Below are 18,560 nucleotides of genomic sequence, written 5' to 3'. Positions count from 1 at the left end.
GAGAGCGCAGCAGTGGTTGCTGGAAGCTGTTCAGGCTGCTGTGTGAGAGTTTTGGTTTCATTGTAAGAATTGGGGTTTGTTTTTTCACCTTTTCTTCGGGAATTTGACAAGGCAGCGGTGTAATTGGTATACGGTATCGGCAGCCAACTATTTAACATGTAAAATGGGAGTCTTTTTAATCAAAGCATTGATAGTTATTAAAAAAAGTTATTAAACAGGGGCTGTTTCATGATATTTGTGGTGGCCCAGAGGGGACCAAAAACCAGTGGAGGAAGGGTACTGCTGGGGTCAGGGTAATCAACCCTTACTAAAAAAAAAAAAAAAAGAGTCACTTTTGAGCAGTTTTGTTCAGATAAGGTCAGATCAGAGGGAACTTGAGATGTCACAGCAGTATACATAAAACACACAATAAATCCAATACAAAATTAAAGCTGCAAGCAGCGTTATGAGGGCCCTCGCACCCCCGGCGTGTCGAGCCACGCCCAACACCTAAAACCAGCACATCCGATGTGATGTCACATTGATGGAATTCATGCATTTAACCACCAGCTAACATTTCAACTCATTCATTCATGATTTGTTAGTCGTTCCACTAGGTGGCGCTCTAACCCTTATGCACAAATGGCATAACAAACATTTCCGAGCTCGAGTCTCATCACGCCTGCGACCTTTGGGAGAGATTGGACTTTGTGTCTTTGAGTGACAGCAGATTACTGCTTTTTGGCGAGTGATTGAAACTCCACGTGCCGCCATGACCACCCCGTTTCCTTGAACGTAAAAAGCTTCGCAATTTAACATCACAAAGGTCTTTAGATTCCACACACTGGAGAATGGTTCAATATGATGAAATCCCTTGGAGGAGTTCGTCAAAGTATGAAGCCTGAAAAGAGGGGAAAATGTCGCCAAAATTGCACATTAATTTTAAAATGGCTGACTTCCTGTTGGATTTTGGATATTGCTCCAAGAGACTTTTTTGTACATCTTGATATCTCCTATAAGCTTACCAGGTTTCAGACTCATACATAAAACACAGAGCTGGGGCTGTGGTTTTGAAATTTTGTAGGGGGCGCTGTGGAGCCATTTCGCGCTATTCAATAAAAATGATCACATGACAACAAAGCCTTCATCCATTTGGAGGGGTGTGCTAAATTTAAAGCCTCTATATACTTTCCAAGCCCCTCAAAAGCCACTTCATCTTTCATGGTGGACCGCGTTGCCACCAGGGTGCGCCGTTCAGTTTAAAGTCACAATTTTTGCACTGAAGCATCACGAGGGACTGATGTTGATATTCACCGCTTTTGAGGTGGCCACGATGAACCTGTGAAAATCAGTACAACAAAATTAAAGCCATGACATTTCCTGTTGCCACTAGGTGGCGCTGTACGTATTCCCGACAATGGGCACATCAATCTGTTCAGGGCAGGTCTGACATCATGCCTGTAAAGTCTGGTACTGAACAGACTGGATTTCATTGAGTTATACTAATTTGTTTCTTCATGGCGTGACATTAAAGTTCGCCATGCTGCTGGGGTCACACCCTTTTGCGAAAAGTCACAGTTTTCACTGTAACCCAAGACCAACTCCTTAAGGCTTTCCTGGAGAAATTTGAGGCTGCAGGTGTCACCCATCACAATACTGTACCCCAAAGTGTAAAACATGACATTTCCTGTTCCCACTAGGTGGCGCTGTCCCTGGTGTCAAATATGGCAGTTGAAATATGTTCAGGGGTGGAGCCTTATCATATGTGTTCACTTTGGTCAAGGTCAGAAAATGTATGACAAAATGAGAGGCAATAAGATTTTCATGGCGAGTCATCGAAATTCGCCATGGCGCCACGGCCTCATAGTATTGTGAAAACTCAAAAGCTCCGCAATTTAACATGGCCCAGGTGTGTAGTTGACACTGACCAAAGATGAAGCTTATACAACCAAATCCCAAGGAGGAGTTCGCAAAAGTTCGAGGCATGGAAATGGCAAAATTAGAGCCAAAATGTCACCTTCTCTTCCAAATGGCGGACTTCCTGTTGGGTTTGCATCAATGGGCCCACAGACTTTTTTGTTCGACTCGGCATGATACACATGTGTGCCAAATTTCATACATGTAGCTGAAACGATGTGGTCGTAGGGCTGCATTTAACAAGGCATAGGTGGCGCTGTAGAGCCATTTCCCAGTGCTCATATGTAAAACCATTAAAATACAAAATTTTTCACCAGACCTGGCATGTGTGCAAAATTTCATGAGTTTTCGAGCATGTTTAGGCCCTCAAACGGCCAATTCATTTGCCGAAATAATAATAATAATAATAATAAACAGAGCAATTACAATAGGGCCTTCGCACTGTCAGTGCTCGGGCCCTAAATAGAGATATAACAGAGAAAACGAAATAAAGATATCAATATAAATATAGAAGTCACCGACCATCTCCTCCAGGATGGTGAGTTTCATGCCAACTTCCTGAGGAGTTTATTCAGTCTCAGTTTTACAATAAAATACAATAAAAATGTGTATGTAGTGGCAAAACATTTAAAAATAGAAATGTATATTTAGGTTTAAATTTAGTCCCTTTTCATTTTCATTTACATGTTTCCACATAAAAATGAAATTTGTCCTCAGGACCCGCAACATACATGACAATATCTCATCATTAAGAATAACTGAATTTTCATTGCAATAATACCAATAAATAAATAAAATAAAAATAAATTAAAGTTTTACCCCATGGGGTAACAGGTTTGGTTTGTGGCATCTGGCATATGGAAAATCTTTAAACTAGTGTCGAAAACTCGTTCCCTGATATAGACACTGTATTATGGAACTCTAGCACCTATATTATGTGTTAACATAGGTGCTGCAAAACAGTTGCAATGCAAATGTTGCACTGAAAAAGAGTTTCAGAATCTATTTATATTGAGTATTCTTTTTCCCCTTTGGTGGAATAAGTATTTTACCTACTTAGAAAGTAAAAGTAGCTATAAATGTACATAGTAGTGGTGTTGTTGTATCCTTAGGAGCTCTGCCTTCTGTCTTTTTTCAGTGCTAACAAGTCCAAACCATATAATGTAGCAGGTTTCACCATCTTGTAAACCTTCCATTTCCCTCTTGCCAAGAGCCACTCTACTCCTTCCAGTCTGAAGCTTGGATACATCAGGAATGCCATTTGGTGTAAATCATCATCGCTGTGGTACAGCCAGTAAATAAAATAAAATAAATAAATAGATAAACATCTCAGTAAAAACCTCAAAAAATGTAAGACGACAAACCCCCAATCCATCAGTTTTTAAATGCCTGTCCTCTGTAGCATTTTGAGCATTCTGGCTAACAACAGACCATACAGAACATACAGAACATACACCAAAAAGTTCTCCTGATAGCCCATGCTACCCTTTTCAGGGATGCTGGTTTTATCTTGCTCGGTTAGGAGTGTTGGCTATTCATCAAATAATCACAATGTGATATGAGGTAGCCATCTGAATATGTGTGAGCACATGCGGCCGACTTCCAGCGCCTCTAAATGTAAGCCAGAAGAAGCCAATACACTGTAGAACTGCCAAATCTGTCCGCATTTTGAGCTTGCAAAATGCAGGACAATTTCTCTTTTGAATCATCTCAAATGGGTTTGCAATTTGGATCAGGTAGTCAAGTACAAATTCTTTAATCGTTTGCCTTCCTTTAGCGACGTCTGATGTGATGAAGCTTTAATACATCAGCCAAGCTCCTCATTTATTGAAATAACTGTAACAGTTTTCACAAAGTCAGCTACAGCACCAAACCTCTACTTCCTCAGAGCCAGAAGTCCCTTTAGCACCCACTCTGAAACTGTCAGCTTGGATAGTCATCCATTAAGAAGACTGATCCATGTACCGCGGGTGCTGGTCAGGCTTGCTGAGCTGGGGGGGTTGAAGAGGGAGTGGTGCTGATGGTTATTTCTGGAGGATATATCAGTAAGTGCCCCTTGCAGGACAGGGTGCTGGAGAGTGACATGGCAAGTGTTGAATCCAAGTGAGGACGAATGCACACACACATACACACAAGCACGCTACACACTTTTGCCCCTTCTCACCCTGCTGAGCTCCCACCCTCTGACACAGCATTCCAGCGTGAGCAGATGAAAGCCAGCCACCCTCTGTCTCCTCATGGGTGGAGTGACGGAAAGCAGTGAGATACCTATTGATACTCACAGAGTGTGAGGAACTGAAGAAGGGGAGAGCAGCATATACACCACCACACAGGCACACAGCAGGCTGTGAGCTGAGAGCAGGAATGGTAGCTGAGGAGATTGTGGTGTCTCTCTCAGGAGGAGCCCCGTGGGGTTTCAGACTCCAGGGAGGAGCTGAGCAGCAAAAACCTCTACAGGTGGCCAAGGTACAGTAGATCTGATATATGTGTATGCATGCAGTATGTTGCAGTCAAGTTTGCTGCCAAGGTAGTAATGTGAGTAGACGATTTGATGGAGATTGCAGCTGTTAACTGTAGGCTCAGCCCTCAGCGAGTCTTGTGGTTTGTAATCTGACCTGAAATACGAATAAATGAATCAGCTGCACTAGAGTCACTAGAGATTTTACTTTCTGGTTCTTGTAGGTGTTTTTAGGATTTTGAATAGCTAAATTACACCTGGCTTGAAACTGTTTCACTGTGCTGTCCTTATGTTATTCTAATTAAATAAAACTGAACTAAAACTAGGAGCAAAAATACATTTCAGTTAACTGGAATTAACACAGAATCTAAACAAAACAAACTAAAACTATTCCATGTACTTACAAAACTATCATCTTACATTTCAGCCTTCATCAATTTAGTGAAGTTTTTCCAATATAACTTACATGAATTGATTGTGATTGTGAGTCAATGTTTGTATTTTTTTGAAAATATGAAACTTTGCCTCTAACAAATAGCATTACTGTGACATAATAATAAAAAAAACTGCAGTAATGTTATTTAAAGTACAGTAAGTGGCATCTAACAAAATATTTAAATAAATAAAGAGATAAACTGAAGTGAGTAAATTCACCTATCCTAAACTAAACTAATATACTTGCTATTTTACATTTACTTGTTCTTGACTAGAAAGGCAAGAGTGACTTCCTTGATGGGCAAATTCATTTAAAAATGATTTAAATCAGAGTGTAATCGTATATAAACTTCTGAGCAAAAGTAATGTCCCTTCAAGTTCACACAGTTTTGACAGTTCAGGATTTTTCCTGGCTCCAAACTGGCTTTTGGGGAAGGAGGATTACCTGTCTGTATGAATGATTGTAAAAAAAAAAAAACCTTTATTGAAATATATGAATGCATTTTCCTTTTGCTTCTAGTCATTTTACAAACTGCTTTGCTTGAGTTAAAACAACACAAAGAAACAAAACTAGTTAAAAAATGTAATAATTGCATTACAATACTTGACAGAGGGGAAGGGAATTCTGGCCACTGTTCCTGACACTCGTTTGGCTGTGGCCCAGTTCACTTTGTGCCTCACCTGTTTTGAGTGAATTAGTGGGTCAGTGAGCAGCGTGAACACATGTTTGGGGTTTGACTCGAGTTCCATCCCTGGATTTCTTTGAAACAGGTTCGTATGTCATCCATGTATATGAGTACACATCCGGCTATTGTGAACACACCTACAACAGGTAATGAACTTGCTTCATATTTCTCACTGTCACATATTTGTGTGACACATTAATCCATCTTTAAGCCTAAGAGATTTTTTTTCTGGCTGGGTTTCTCTAAAGGCTTTTTGCATCTCTGTTTATTTTTGATGACAGTCCAGAATGTGCTCTCTAATGGGAAAAGCTATTCTGGAAAGCAGGAATGTGGACTCGCTCACACTGAAAGTCCATCATTCACCCACGAGCAGCCAAAATGTCTGATTCAGAAACGTGCTTCTTTTCATTGAAGACTTTCAAGTGGAAAAGGGAGTTTGATGGGAGGTTGATCAGTGATGAGTGTGTGCTTTAGTCTGTTGGTGTGTGTTTATGTGTGGTTGGGCATACCTCAGATAAGCCAGGTTGGGAATGGAGAGGACCAGAGGATCAGAATAGCTCATCTAAGAGGAGCTGGAAGCTGAGCATGGAAAAAGGACGACCTCTTGGTCACATAAAAAAATACAGGCACACACACAAACACACACATTTTCTTTCCTTTTTAATTAATTCTACTTTTGCATGTCTGTATTTGTGTGTGTGTTTTATCCATAATAGTAGCATCTGTCTTTCCCCCATTTGTGTAAGAATGTGGGAGATTTTTCTGCAAGGTTTTATTTCGGGTATGTGGGTGACATATGGTGAATGACAGGCATGCCCCATGGTCCAGACTGGTGAAGCAGCTGTTCAAACCCCCTCTTTCATGATGCTCACTTGAGCTGTGTGTGTACATGTGTGTGTACATTGGCTGGAGATAAATAGCTTGTCCTTGCTTTGCTTGTATGACGACAGAGTTGGATTATTGGGTCAGGAGATACTGATAAAGGCAAAGGAGGCACTTGAACACAATTAACATTTTTACCTTCAGCAGTGATAAAGTATGTGTATCAGTGTGTTTATGTGAGGCTACAGATTGGATAGCTTTATCCTTTTCTCTTAGAGGTAATTATAATCTATCAGGCAAGAATAGTCGCCTTTCCATCTATACAATCTATCACTCCCGCAGTAGCGTCTACCCCCCAGCAGACATATTTCCTGAAGGATCCTATGACCTCATCTCTTAGTGACCTTCAGCAACAGCTGCATGACTTCACAAGTTAATTCCGATGCAGGGACGATAATGACTGCCGCTAAAGGAGAGCTGCATGTTGCAGAATGTTTTTGGTCACTTTTATATAGTCAGACATAAAAAAATAAGCTAACAAATACTTGACAGCGTTTCTGTGCCTGTGCAGGAGCAATCAAAGATTTTTATTAGGAAAAAACAATATAGTATCATACTAAGGCACGACTGTGCAGGGACCTCATACACGTCACCATGTTTTGTTAGAACCAGACTGACATATAGTTTGGTATTAATGGCTGATATTAGCCTATCAGAGATATCACTATCCGTGTAAATGCTGTTCAGTATGTACTGATAAAAAATCCTATTTAAAAAACACAATTAAACAGAAGAAGACGTACAAGATCGTTTCACTTTAAAGTTCTTGTATAAAATACATTATGCATAGTAGTCCCCTCAAAAAAACGAAATAGTTACACTTAAACTTAGACGACAGCCATGTAAAACCCAAAAGGAAAAAAAATAACGTGCCTCTTTTCAGCCAAATTCAGTGTCCTCCAGTGCAGAAAATGTTGAGATGGAGGAGGTAGATTACACTTCTAACCAAACTTCAAGCTCTAAGTTTTTATGAAAGAAATCTGGATTATAGCTCTAAATTCTATGAAACACAGCTTCAGATTAAACTCTATTTTAAAAGCATGAGAGAAGACAATATAAAGGCAGGAATGTGTGCAACAATAACATTAAGACGATATACTGCCCACTATAGATCTCCCTCAAGTAATGGAAAAGAAAGCATAAAAATATTATTTTAGACAAACTTTATTAGAAAACTGTTTTTTGTGGGCAACATTGTGGGATGTCTTACTTACATCTTACTCTGGGATACTCGGTTGAGTATTGTTAATATCCATGCTAGTGGCAGCATATTCAAGGCTTAGCCAGTGGAAGGAATCAGAGTTCAGTGAACTGCTCTGTGTCAAATATAATGTAATAGGTAACAACAGGTTGATGATATAGATCATTTTAGAGCAGTTTTACACCTAAAAGGTCAAATAACTAATAAAGTGTAAAAGATGATGCAAAGCAGAGCCTGAAATGATCAAACAACGTGCCCGCTCTGCCTTTACATGGGCACAAATATAAATGATTCACTCACCTTTTTTCTTCTCTACAGGTACGCAAGCGTAGCAAAGCATGCCGAGCTGGACTGAAGGAACATGATGAGCTGGTGGCCATTGGTGATCAAGCCTGTGCAGAGCTCAGTCATGCTGAGGCCATGAGCCTCATAGATAAACAGAGCAACACACTAATGCTCAGAGTCAAAAGGTCAGAGCAGGGACACTCACATACAGTAAACAACAGTCTTGCTGTCATATCGTACCAACTGTATTTTCACACCTTGACATCCCTGTGGTTTTAGGGCCCCTTCTGGCTTGCAGTGCTCATCTTACTCTGGTTGCTCTGCATCCCCCCACTCCTCCATGAGGGTCCTGTCACCTCCTGCAGACTCCAACAGCTTCTCCATCCTCTCCTCTGTCGAGATACCCCAGGGTATTACCTCCCCTCCAGACAGTGAGGCTTATTATGGAGAAACAGACAGTGACGCAGACACAAACTCGCGCACACACCGCCGACATCGTCGCACACCTCCTCACGCACGCTCACCTTCACGCTACGACAGGCAAGAAGAGGAGGAGACCTCAGAGATGAGTGGGTAAGAGATGGAGAGCAGACGTTCCACCCCTTTAATCATTCTTCCCAGAAATTTAACATATTTAAAAGAAGTTTGACTAAAAAGTAATATTTTAAACTTTTTATTAGTGTTTAGAAGTGGAGCTCCAGCAGCAAATTGCTAAAAACCCTTGAAAACTTGGCATCCTGTCGTATTTTAATAACATTTTTAGGGCGACACATTATATATTATTGGATTATATGGATTAAAGTCTAAGATGTATACAGTTAGCTAACCCACTATGAAAGTCTTTCACTTTCTAATCTCGATAATAAATTTGATTAGCTTTGTTCCATCCTGGTTTTTTTTTACAAGCTATGAGAGTGCTACAGATACAGGCGTTACCTCGCAGGCGATGTGGGATGGCCAGTGTGCTGCTGGTGTTCCTCGCAGAGAGCTCATCTATCAGCCTCGCCAGACAGAGTGGACCACTCCTACACACACACCCCACTCGCTGACTCCTCACACGATCACCCCGACTCCCGATCAGGGGTTGGTGGAAGCAGAAGAAGAAGGAGACAGTGGCTTCCAGGAGGCAGGGGGCTGCAATGGGCTTGCCTGCCCACCCCTAGTGTCTCCAGAAAGGGCGAAAGAGGCTCTAATGTTAGTGTCTGGGAAACATCTGGTGCCTATGGTGGGACCACAGCAGATGCCTGTAAATGATGAACTCTCCACCACCTACATGGACAAAGCACGGCAAGCCAGTGAGTATATATTTTTATTTAAATCTATATCATTTCAAGTACTTTTTTAATCAGTTCCAGTTAAAGAATTGAAAAAAAGAAGTTAACTTAAGGTTTGATTATGTGTACAAAAAGTGGGATTTTGGGCATTTGTTGTTATGACGTAAACAAAGAATCACATTGATGCTGAAAATTATCCATAATTGACATCAGAGTGCTAATACCTGAAGGCATGCTGTGTATGTGAATGGCACTTCTTCTCATTAAAATTCTAACCAGCAGCTTTTGGTCTCCGTTGTAATATCGTGTAGCTGTTGCTAAACTTCTTTTAAGTTTCACGACAATCCACCAGTGTCACCGGTGTCCTGGTAAAGCAGCTATTTCAGTCGCTACCACTGTGTTTTTGCATTTTAAATACAACTCCTAAGATTCTTTCTGGTGTGTCTAAAAAGGCTCCAACTGCAGTTAGCTTGTAGTCTTAAATCACCCTCTGGTGGACATTTCTTGGAACTGAAGTGTATATTGACAGGCTGGTGGTGATGGGGTGAGATAAACCAGATACTCATGAGGTATTCCACCTCCCCTCGTCCCCTCTTCTGTCCCCTGAAACAGCAGCATATCCCCACTGTATGCTGAGCATTTGCCCCGATGGGTGTATTTATAACTATTCAAACCTCTGATTGACAGACTAGATGTGTGATTATGTGTGTATATGAAAGTCACACAGATGTGTTTTTACTTGTATCAGTAAATCCAGTAAATTCTCTGTGATTCTGTTCATCAGATAATAATTGGTGGTTCAGTCGTGAATTGCACTTTTAAAAACATATTTTAAATTCTGAAATTCTGTGTTCCACCCAAACCTTTCCACCCTGATCTTCTCACAGCCCACAATGAAATATTTTCTTTTTAGAGTTTTGACTCATTCATGCTCCATTAATAGCACTGCTTTCTACCTGAATGACACTACTCCATTTTAGTTTTCTATGACCACCAAGCTAAAAAAAAACCAAACAAAGTGGGTAAAAAAATAAAAAATAAAAATGACATCTTGTTTTTAGATCCAATTGCCTTTTAATGAAAATATGAAAGGCAAATTCAAGCTAAATTACAATGAAAATTTAGGTATTTTATGTACTTTAAAAAATTTAAATGGCTTTCTGGGGTTTAATTGGAGTCCACACTTTGTGAATCATTAGTTAAATTACAAGAAAAGAAAAAAGAAAAAAGTGTCATTTTATCCTATTGCTAGGCATCAGCTTCTGTGAGCATAAATGAGTTGTGGAATTAAGGCGAGGATGCTGTGGGTGCACAAAAGCTACAGGCACATTTTATCCCATTGCTTGGTAGTTCCTAGGCAACATGATGATGTCATGGATATCCGATGAAGATAAAAATTTCCCCCTGTGCCAATGTGATGTTACTGTCAGCTAACTGGCACAGTTTTTGGGATAGTGAGCTTCTGCCAGGCAATCTTTAACCTGAGTTTTGCTCTGTATTTCTATGCAGCACTCACCTCAGGTCTTGTGGTACTCTCGTAGCAACAGTCTGATCATGGAAGCTCTTTGCTTCATCCTTGATCCTGCTTGTAGTTTCTTTTTGTATAGAGCCGTCACACAGCGCGCTCTGTGTTAGAAAATCCAAACTCTCCAAGTTACTTGAGAGTGTCCTCAATCTACTGAGCAGCTTGTTAGTCATTTTGAATGTTTATCCTTTGCTTACCAATATTTCCACAATACGCTGGATTTGACGTCTCACTTTAAGTTAATCAATTCCATGTTCTCATGACTTGTGTCTCCTTCCAGCAACTTTCTGAAGCAGCATATGAAGCATTAGGAGGGCAGTGGCACTGAAACTGCAGTACTCAGCTGCAGATATATAGTACATCCCAAATACACATCGGTATAGATTACATTTATTGGGGACTCTAGATTGATTCATAGGAGAATGCAACTATTGCTCTGCTGGGATGTTAAGATGAGAACGTGCTTAACTGTTCCTTACAGCGTTCTTTAGTCGGTCTAGCTAACCGATCATTTCAACAAGGCAATAAGGATGATAGCTGATTAAACCTAATAGCTATGTAGTGACTGAGTTCAGATTTAATATGAGCAAACATTGCAGAAATGAAAGATCTGTCATCCAGTTCAAGAGGACCTAGACCTGAATGACTTTGGTGTATGGTGAGGCCTTTGCTATAGGACAAATCATGACTGTGGCGTCCAGAGATCTGCCCTTTCTCATGTTACACACACACACACACACACACACACACACACACACACACACACACACACACACACACACACACACACACACACACACACACACACAGCCATTGGTTTTAGGTATGGGATTATTAGCTCTAAAGAGTTATGCGTCTGTGTGTGCAGTGTTAGTCAGGTGTGAGGTGTCAGCACATCAGCAAAGAGTTATGACTACGCTTTTCTTTGTAACCTATATTTGGCTTTATGAACTCATATACACGTACACACACACATTGACACTGGTGTCTAAATATCCTCTGGTGATGGGGTCTTCCCGTCCTTGTGTGTGTGTTTGTGTGTGCGCGTCTGTGACAGAGACCAGACAGGTGTTTGATGCCTGTCACACCGACAGGAATAGAGGGCTGACATCATGTGTTGGTTTGGTGCTAGAGAGAGACAAAGGTCTTTACATGGGCTGTGCCCTGAGAGAAGGGCTGGTAGACACAGACTAAACGGCTCCCCACTCACAGCAGACTTGGACACTGTTAGGGTGTGTGTGGGAGGGTCTGAGGGTGGTCAAGGACAAGCGTGCATTCACACTCATGAGATGAGGGACCTCACATCTTCTGCAGGTTCAGATGTAGGTGGACAGACAGTCCCACGGACTGTGTACGCAGGTAAGATCAATGACACCCTTTGAAGTAGACATAAGCTACTATAGAAGCATTGGAAGACATATCACTTTGGAGTGAAATGTTTGTTTTTTTATTTTCAGATCAAGAAGAATTACCAAATTTCTGAGTCATGTAAGCAGACTTGACTGATTATGCTGAAACGACTGAAAATGTTAACTCTGTGCCATTCTGCGCTGTAAAGACAATTTAAACCAGCTCATGCAGTTGTGCTTTATCTGAACAGTGTATATTCCTTATTGTGGGACTTGATGCAAATAATAAACGGTACAAAAGTTACAAATTATTAATAGTTATTTTTAATGCTGCATACTGTTGGCATGGCTTTATGAATGGCAAAGGATACCAGCACTGTGGACCAGACTGAAACAAACAGCTACCTAATGGTTATTTATTATTATTATTTCTTTCCTTCATGGTCCCCTGATGCTGAACCCTAATAGCTTTGGTGACCCTCTGACTTTTCTTCTCGCAGTGCCAGCAGATTGTCTTTTGTTAGGATGGAATGCCATAAAATGTGATACAGACTGTGCAGTAGCACCTTGTGGTGTCATTTCATCTCTTTTTTTCAAGATTTAAAGTGTAATTCACAGTATCTGAAATGACATATGGCGTAACAGGAGAGCAGACACATAACATGAGGATAGGACAACAGTGTTTCCTCTTTTCATGTTGTAATGACATATTATTAGTATTTGGGGTGTGGGCTTTTGGCTTATGATGCGCTTCAGTTATTGCATTTAAGGGTAACAAATAGGAGGAAGAGTGAAGAGCCTTTGCATGTGTAACCACTACTTACTTTTAGATTGTTCTTTGTTTCGTCTCTTCTTTAAAACCTAAAATTTTTAGGCTTTTGTTCTGTTGTTTCTGTTGCAGTATTGCTAAGAAATGGTAAGTATGTTATAGTTATTGTTAAATGTTAGAAAATTAAACAATAGGTTGCTGACTATATTTTAAAGTGCTGGAGTAGTGCATTTTCATTATTACTTTTAACATAATACACAACGTTGTGTGTGCCAGGGTCAGTCATCAGTCATCAGTCTACAGTTATGTCAGTAGCATATTTACGTGAGGTGAGCCAGACACTAAGACGAACAAATAGCATAGCACTAAGCAGGGATACACAAATGTGCACATGCAGTTTCTCCACACAGTTTCCATCACTTCCATCACCTCAACTATTTTGCTTTGGATTGCATTAACCTAAAACTATCATTTACTATTACTTTAACTTCAACCTTAAAACTAGCCTTCTACCTAAAATGCTGTAATTACAGGGCCAAGCTTTTGCCATGAAAACGTGACCAGGTAAATGTCCCTCACAAAAATCCATGACGCACACAGGCACAGTCAAGGATTTGTGCAGGAGAGACACTGTGATTTAACCTTCCTGGACTATGTGACTCAGCTCTGGAGAGCAGCAGGAATTCTTTGTTCCAAATCCACAACACGCACTCCTGTCTGTCACTGTTCATCGCAGCTCCTCACTGTGATAATGCTGTATTAATCAGCCACTACTCACGCTATCACATTGTTACGTTTCCTGTACTTGTTGCCTGTGTCTTTTTTTGTATTCGTCAAAAATCTCATTGCTGCTTCTCCCCTCTGTTTCCGCTCTCTTTCAGTTGATTTATTTCTGTACTCTTCTTGTCTTGCAGAGTTACAGCGCGGGGAGAGTTTGGTGGAAAAACAGGTGAAGGAAGCTCGTACTAAATGCCGCTCCATTGCATCTCTGCTCACTGATGCTCCCAACCCCAACTCGAAAGGGGTGCTTATGTTCAAGAAACGCCGACAGAGAGCCAAAAAGTACACACTCACCTGCTTTGGCAAAGCTGAGGGAGATAGAGGAGGGGACACAGAAGGGGAGACAGGAGGAGAGACTGAGGAAGAAGGAGGAAGTTCCATTCTAAGTGGCTCAGAATTTGAGGAAGAGGGATTCTCGGGATCATTTGACCCTACGTGGGACACTGGTTATCTGGACCTGCTGGACAGAAGGAGCTCTGCCTGCCCATCAACCACACCGACTTCTCCAACAACCAATCAGGGTGCAGAACTGGACATCTCTGCATATCAGACCCCAGGACGTGTGACTTCTGCAAATCTAAGGCCAGGTTTGGAAGGATCACGACTGGAGAGCTCAGCCTATCAAGAATCAAGCAGCCTCACAAAGAAACCAAACAGCAACCACCCCCCTTCACACATGTCTCCACCAGCTGTGGTTCTGACCAATGGGGGGTCAGCAGTTGTCAGTCGGGCTAGTGTTGTGCTGAGCATGCCCTCACAGACACCCCTCCAAAGTCAAAATGGCAACCCTGATCCTTCTCCTAATCATAGTCCCAACCCAATCATAGACTCACACAATAACTCCAGCTTCACTCCTAACCCTGCAGTTCTGAACCGCACGGCGAGGCCTTTCAACTCTGGCTCCACCCCTTCTCGTGCGTCTGTGACCTCTGTGATGTTTCGGCCTCCCCAGCCCAAGCCCACGCCCATAACGATGGTATCCAAACCTGTGGCCGCTGTCTCCACAATGAATATCCCAACTTTTCACCCTCCATCAGATGCAAGGAGAGCAGTGTCTAGCACATCTTTGTATATCCCGCCAAGAAATAGCACCAGCAACACTTCACCCTCTGTTACCGCTCCCCCGCCAGCCCTCTCACCTCCCTCCTCCCTGTCTTCTGCATCTTTCACGCAGCCTCCTGCACACACATTTTCTCCACAGCCTACAGTGCATGCTTCCCCTTCCATCCCATTTTCTCCCTCTGCAGGTTCTCTGCCATGTGCCTCACCAGCTCAAACCTTTTCCCCTCTGGCTCCACCGTCATATCTCTCTCCCCCTGCTTCTGCTAATCAACCCCCCTCCAACTGCTTTTCAGCTCCTCCCATCTCCCCACCTCACCCCCAAAATTTTAATCAGACCTCTTTCCATGGCCAATACACCCCACCACCTTCTACTCCTACTGCACCCCAGCCTCCTCCTTCTCCATCTTTCCATACCTACAATAACTTGACAGATGCTACATCACCTGCCCAGGCTCCTGTCAATGATTCCCCGGTGACACGTGAGCAACGCATCTCAGTCCCAGCGTCTCGCACTGGTATCCTGCAAGATGCCCGTCGTCGTAGCAACAAGAAGCCAATGTTCCACTCAGTCCAGAACAGAGATGTCTCTCCAAACCCGGACTTGCTGTCGATGGTCCAAAACATGGATGACCGCTTTGAGAGAACCCCAACTGGTGAATCTGGAGTTACACCTAGTGGGGAGGCTGGGCATGAATCAGGCCCTGAAGAGGACTGGCTGAGGCTGGGGGCAGAGGCCTGCAACTTTATGCAGGCACAGCGTGGATCCAGAGCACCCCCTGTAGCCCCCAAACCACAGACCCCTCAAGTGCCACAGCTGGCAGGGAAAGGAGGCCAGCTGTTTGCTCGGAGACAGAACAGGATGGATCGGTACATTGTAGAGCGATCTCCATCTGTTGCTGCTGCCCCTTACTCTCCTGCTCAGACAAGGGACCCCTCACCCACACCTTCCCTCCCTGCCACATGGAAGTACTCATCCAATATCCGTGCTCCACCTCCCATCAACTACAACCCTCTCCTATCTCCCTCCTGTCCTCCTAAGGCACAGAAGAAACCTGAGATCACGAAGTCTAGGGCAGCTGGACCTAAGGGGCAGAAAGCAGGCCTCAAGCCTGTGGACATCATGAGCCACCAGCCCTACCAGCTCAACTCTTCTTTGTTCAGCTATGGAAGTGGGGCTCTCCAAGACACCTCCACCCATCAGCAGGATAGAGGACTAACAGGTGGTCCTCAGAAAACAGCACGAGTCTGTGAGGTCAAACGCTTCTCCACACCTCCACCGACAGCCACAGGGCCCACCCTCAAAGTTATTGCACCTCGATCAGCTACGACACTTGGGGAACCCCTCCGACGCTCTGATATCATGTCTCCTCCACCCAGTGAAGGTGCCAAACCCTTCCAGTGCTATTCACCTCCGAGCCAGCCTCAGTGGGCCACCTCCCTGCTGTCTCCCCCACCGCCTCCTGCACCTACCACCCCACTCCCTAGGCTACCTACCTTCTCCTCTGCTCATGCTTCTCCTACATTTTCCCAGTCCTCCAGTGCTGCACAGGCTAACAGGCAGATTAAGAGTACTCCAAATCTAAGTCCACTACAACCTGCTCACCCCCCTCAGCTGGCCTCCAGCAGCACTCAACCCAGCAGGGTCCCCAGGCCTAGGTTCAGCACGTCCAACCTGGGTCTGCAGCCTTGCGTCTGGCGTCCCAGTTCCACCACGCACTGAAAAGAAGCCGCACTGGACAAAATGAATAAGGGCTCTATAGGAACACAGAGCAATATTTTTTTAAACATGCATTTTTAGTGTTGTAATATTGTTTTTTAAAGCTGCAGTTAAGGGCTGGTGATAAAAATCACAACATCTGCTTGGATTGGCCATGCTTGTAGAAAATTTGACCATTTAATCACTTTCATTTATTCATCTCAAGTATTTGGTTATATACTAATTAAAAGAAACTATGTTCTGAACGATAAAAGTAGAGTTGGAACGTGTGGAAGATTTAAGAATTGCAAATCAACTACGGGCTAGAAAGGCTGAAAGAAAGAAGTTGGAGTAAACTGCAATAAGTTCTGTAAATTAAAACATAAAAAACTGAAGAATAGAGGATGTGTAACGATAAAACTGGTGTGACAGAAATGTCAGATGGGAAAGGATGAAAAGGAAACACAGGAAGCGTAGAATGAAGTGACACGATGAAAAGATGTCTGACGTGTGTAAAAAGTGCAGCTTTGACACTCTGTAAACAAACCTGTTGCTATCCTATTAGATATCCTGCTTTACAGACAGGAAGTAGCTCCTGTTACTCTCGCTCTGATAAATATATTCTAAGAATTTGTGTTCAGTGATTGTGTTTTTGTAGTTTCACTCTGCAGCAGTGTGCATGTGTGTGTGTGTGCTTTGTTTGCTGTAGTTTTCCAGGGAAATGCTTTTTACAGTAGATTTGATTTCTCATCAGTTGATATGAAACAAGAGAGCGATAACACGTCTGTTTAGCTTTGATTCTTTCCCACAGAGACATGCGGCTGAATAAAAATAGACGTGACTCACCTCAGCTGTCATTCGGTTTCTCCCTGTGTCCCTCGCGTCACCACCCACTCCCACACTGGTGCCCCTTATCTCCTCCACCCATCACTTTTTCCAATTTTTTCCTCTTCTGTGAGCATTTATTGATCCTTCCGGCAGCACAGCTGTTCTCTAAGGTTTCACGCAGCGTTGACGCCAGGTATTAAAACAGCAGTATTGGCTTTGAGAAAGTGGTTTCCGTAGTAGTTTAAACTTCCACCACAGGGGGGCACAGTAAGATTTGTCATGCAAACATGTTTCACCACAACAGTTTATGTCTCTTCCTAGATTTTACAGTTCATTGCTATTAAATCTTAACAGTAATTCGTCTTGACTCCCTTATTCTTCAATATCCTGAAAGTATGCAGAATATTTAATTAATCAACTGACTAAGATGAAGACAAATCAATTCAAAAACACACATTCCTTTTCCCCACCTGCTATTTCTGCTCCAATGATTGATTGCTGTATTTGATAGTGTCCTTGTAGTTTTGATAGCATACATTTCAAAGTGCTTTACTGACAGTCACATGATGGCCTTGGAGCTGTGAAACCCAGCCATGGCACCAGAAAGGGATCTAACCTTTAACCCTTGACTGGGATCAGTTGACAGACAGTGCTAACTTTAGCTGTAAACTTTAGTCCTCTTCAGGTCTGAAGGTAAGTTTAGATGCTGCGTGGAAGGGAAACACACATTTTTTTCTACTTACCAGGTAAGTGGATAATTTCATGCAATTTTTAAATTTGGATTTAAACCGCATAAAAGCTGCAACCGCACCTATATAAGGACTTAAATGTCCTTTTACCAAATGAGTTCTATAATTCTCTCTCTTTTGGTTGCCATCCTCTTCCCTGTTAATTCCTTTCTTGCTCAGTGGCACACACATACAGAGCCCATTTCACCTATTTTTGGAGCCGTTAATCTCCAGCTATTTGGCCCAGTGCTCGACTCTTAATTCTGATGGCTTTTTCTACAATGTGATTGAGAGAGGGGAAGTGCTACCTCATACATCCAGCCTGTTCTTGTTGCTCTGCTAAAGAGGCCGTTCCCTTGCACCATCTTTCTGGGTCAGCAGAGTCAACCATTTAGGGTCAAGGGTCCAGGTTTAAGGGACATTGTTGAATTTTTTAAGTTTGGGTCACTCATTTTTAGGTTATTTAAAAATAAACACTTCCTTTAATGTTTTCTTTTTTGTTATCCTCCTGGTTAAAGTATTGATAGAGCTAAATTAGTCATAAAAAAACAAGGTTAGTAGATGCTCAAAGTGTGAGTTTGAATTCCTGATGGATTAGAAGGCTAGTTACACACATACTTTTGTGTTGAGGTCACTTGACCTATTCAGTTTTAGGATCACCACAGAGATGTGTCTCTTGGGATATGTCACCTCTGTGATGCAGTCA

At 42.4% G+C, this 18,560-nt stretch overlaps 1 protein-coding gene across 1 annotated transcript; it reads left to right on the top strand.

Annotated features, from left to right (window-relative positions):
• Positions 1–4,082: 4,082 nt before the first annotated feature.
• Positions 4,083–17,532, top strand: synpo2lb (synaptopodin 2-like b). Its single transcript, XM_080873982.1, has 5 exons — positions 4,083–4,362; positions 7,877–8,028; positions 8,123–8,416; positions 8,750–9,138; positions 13,675–17,532. The coding sequence occupies exons 1-5, from the start codon at positions 4,261–4,263 to the stop codon at positions 16,320–16,322; spliced, it is 3,585 nt and encodes a 1,194-aa protein (XP_080730108.1). The 5' UTR covers positions 4,083–4,260; the 3' UTR covers positions 16,323–17,532.
• The last annotated feature ends 1,028 nt before the right edge of the window (positions 17,533–18,560 follow it).

This window comes from Rhamphochromis sp. 'chilingali', assembly GCF_963969265.1.
Source record: "Rhamphochromis sp. 'chilingali' genome assembly, chromosome: 22".
NCBI classification, from domain to species: Eukaryota; Metazoa; Chordata; class Actinopteri; order Cichliformes; family Cichlidae; genus Rhamphochromis; species Rhamphochromis sp. 'chilingali'.
Note: the sequence above shows the minus strand (reverse complement) of the source record. Positions and strands in the feature narration are given on the sequence as shown.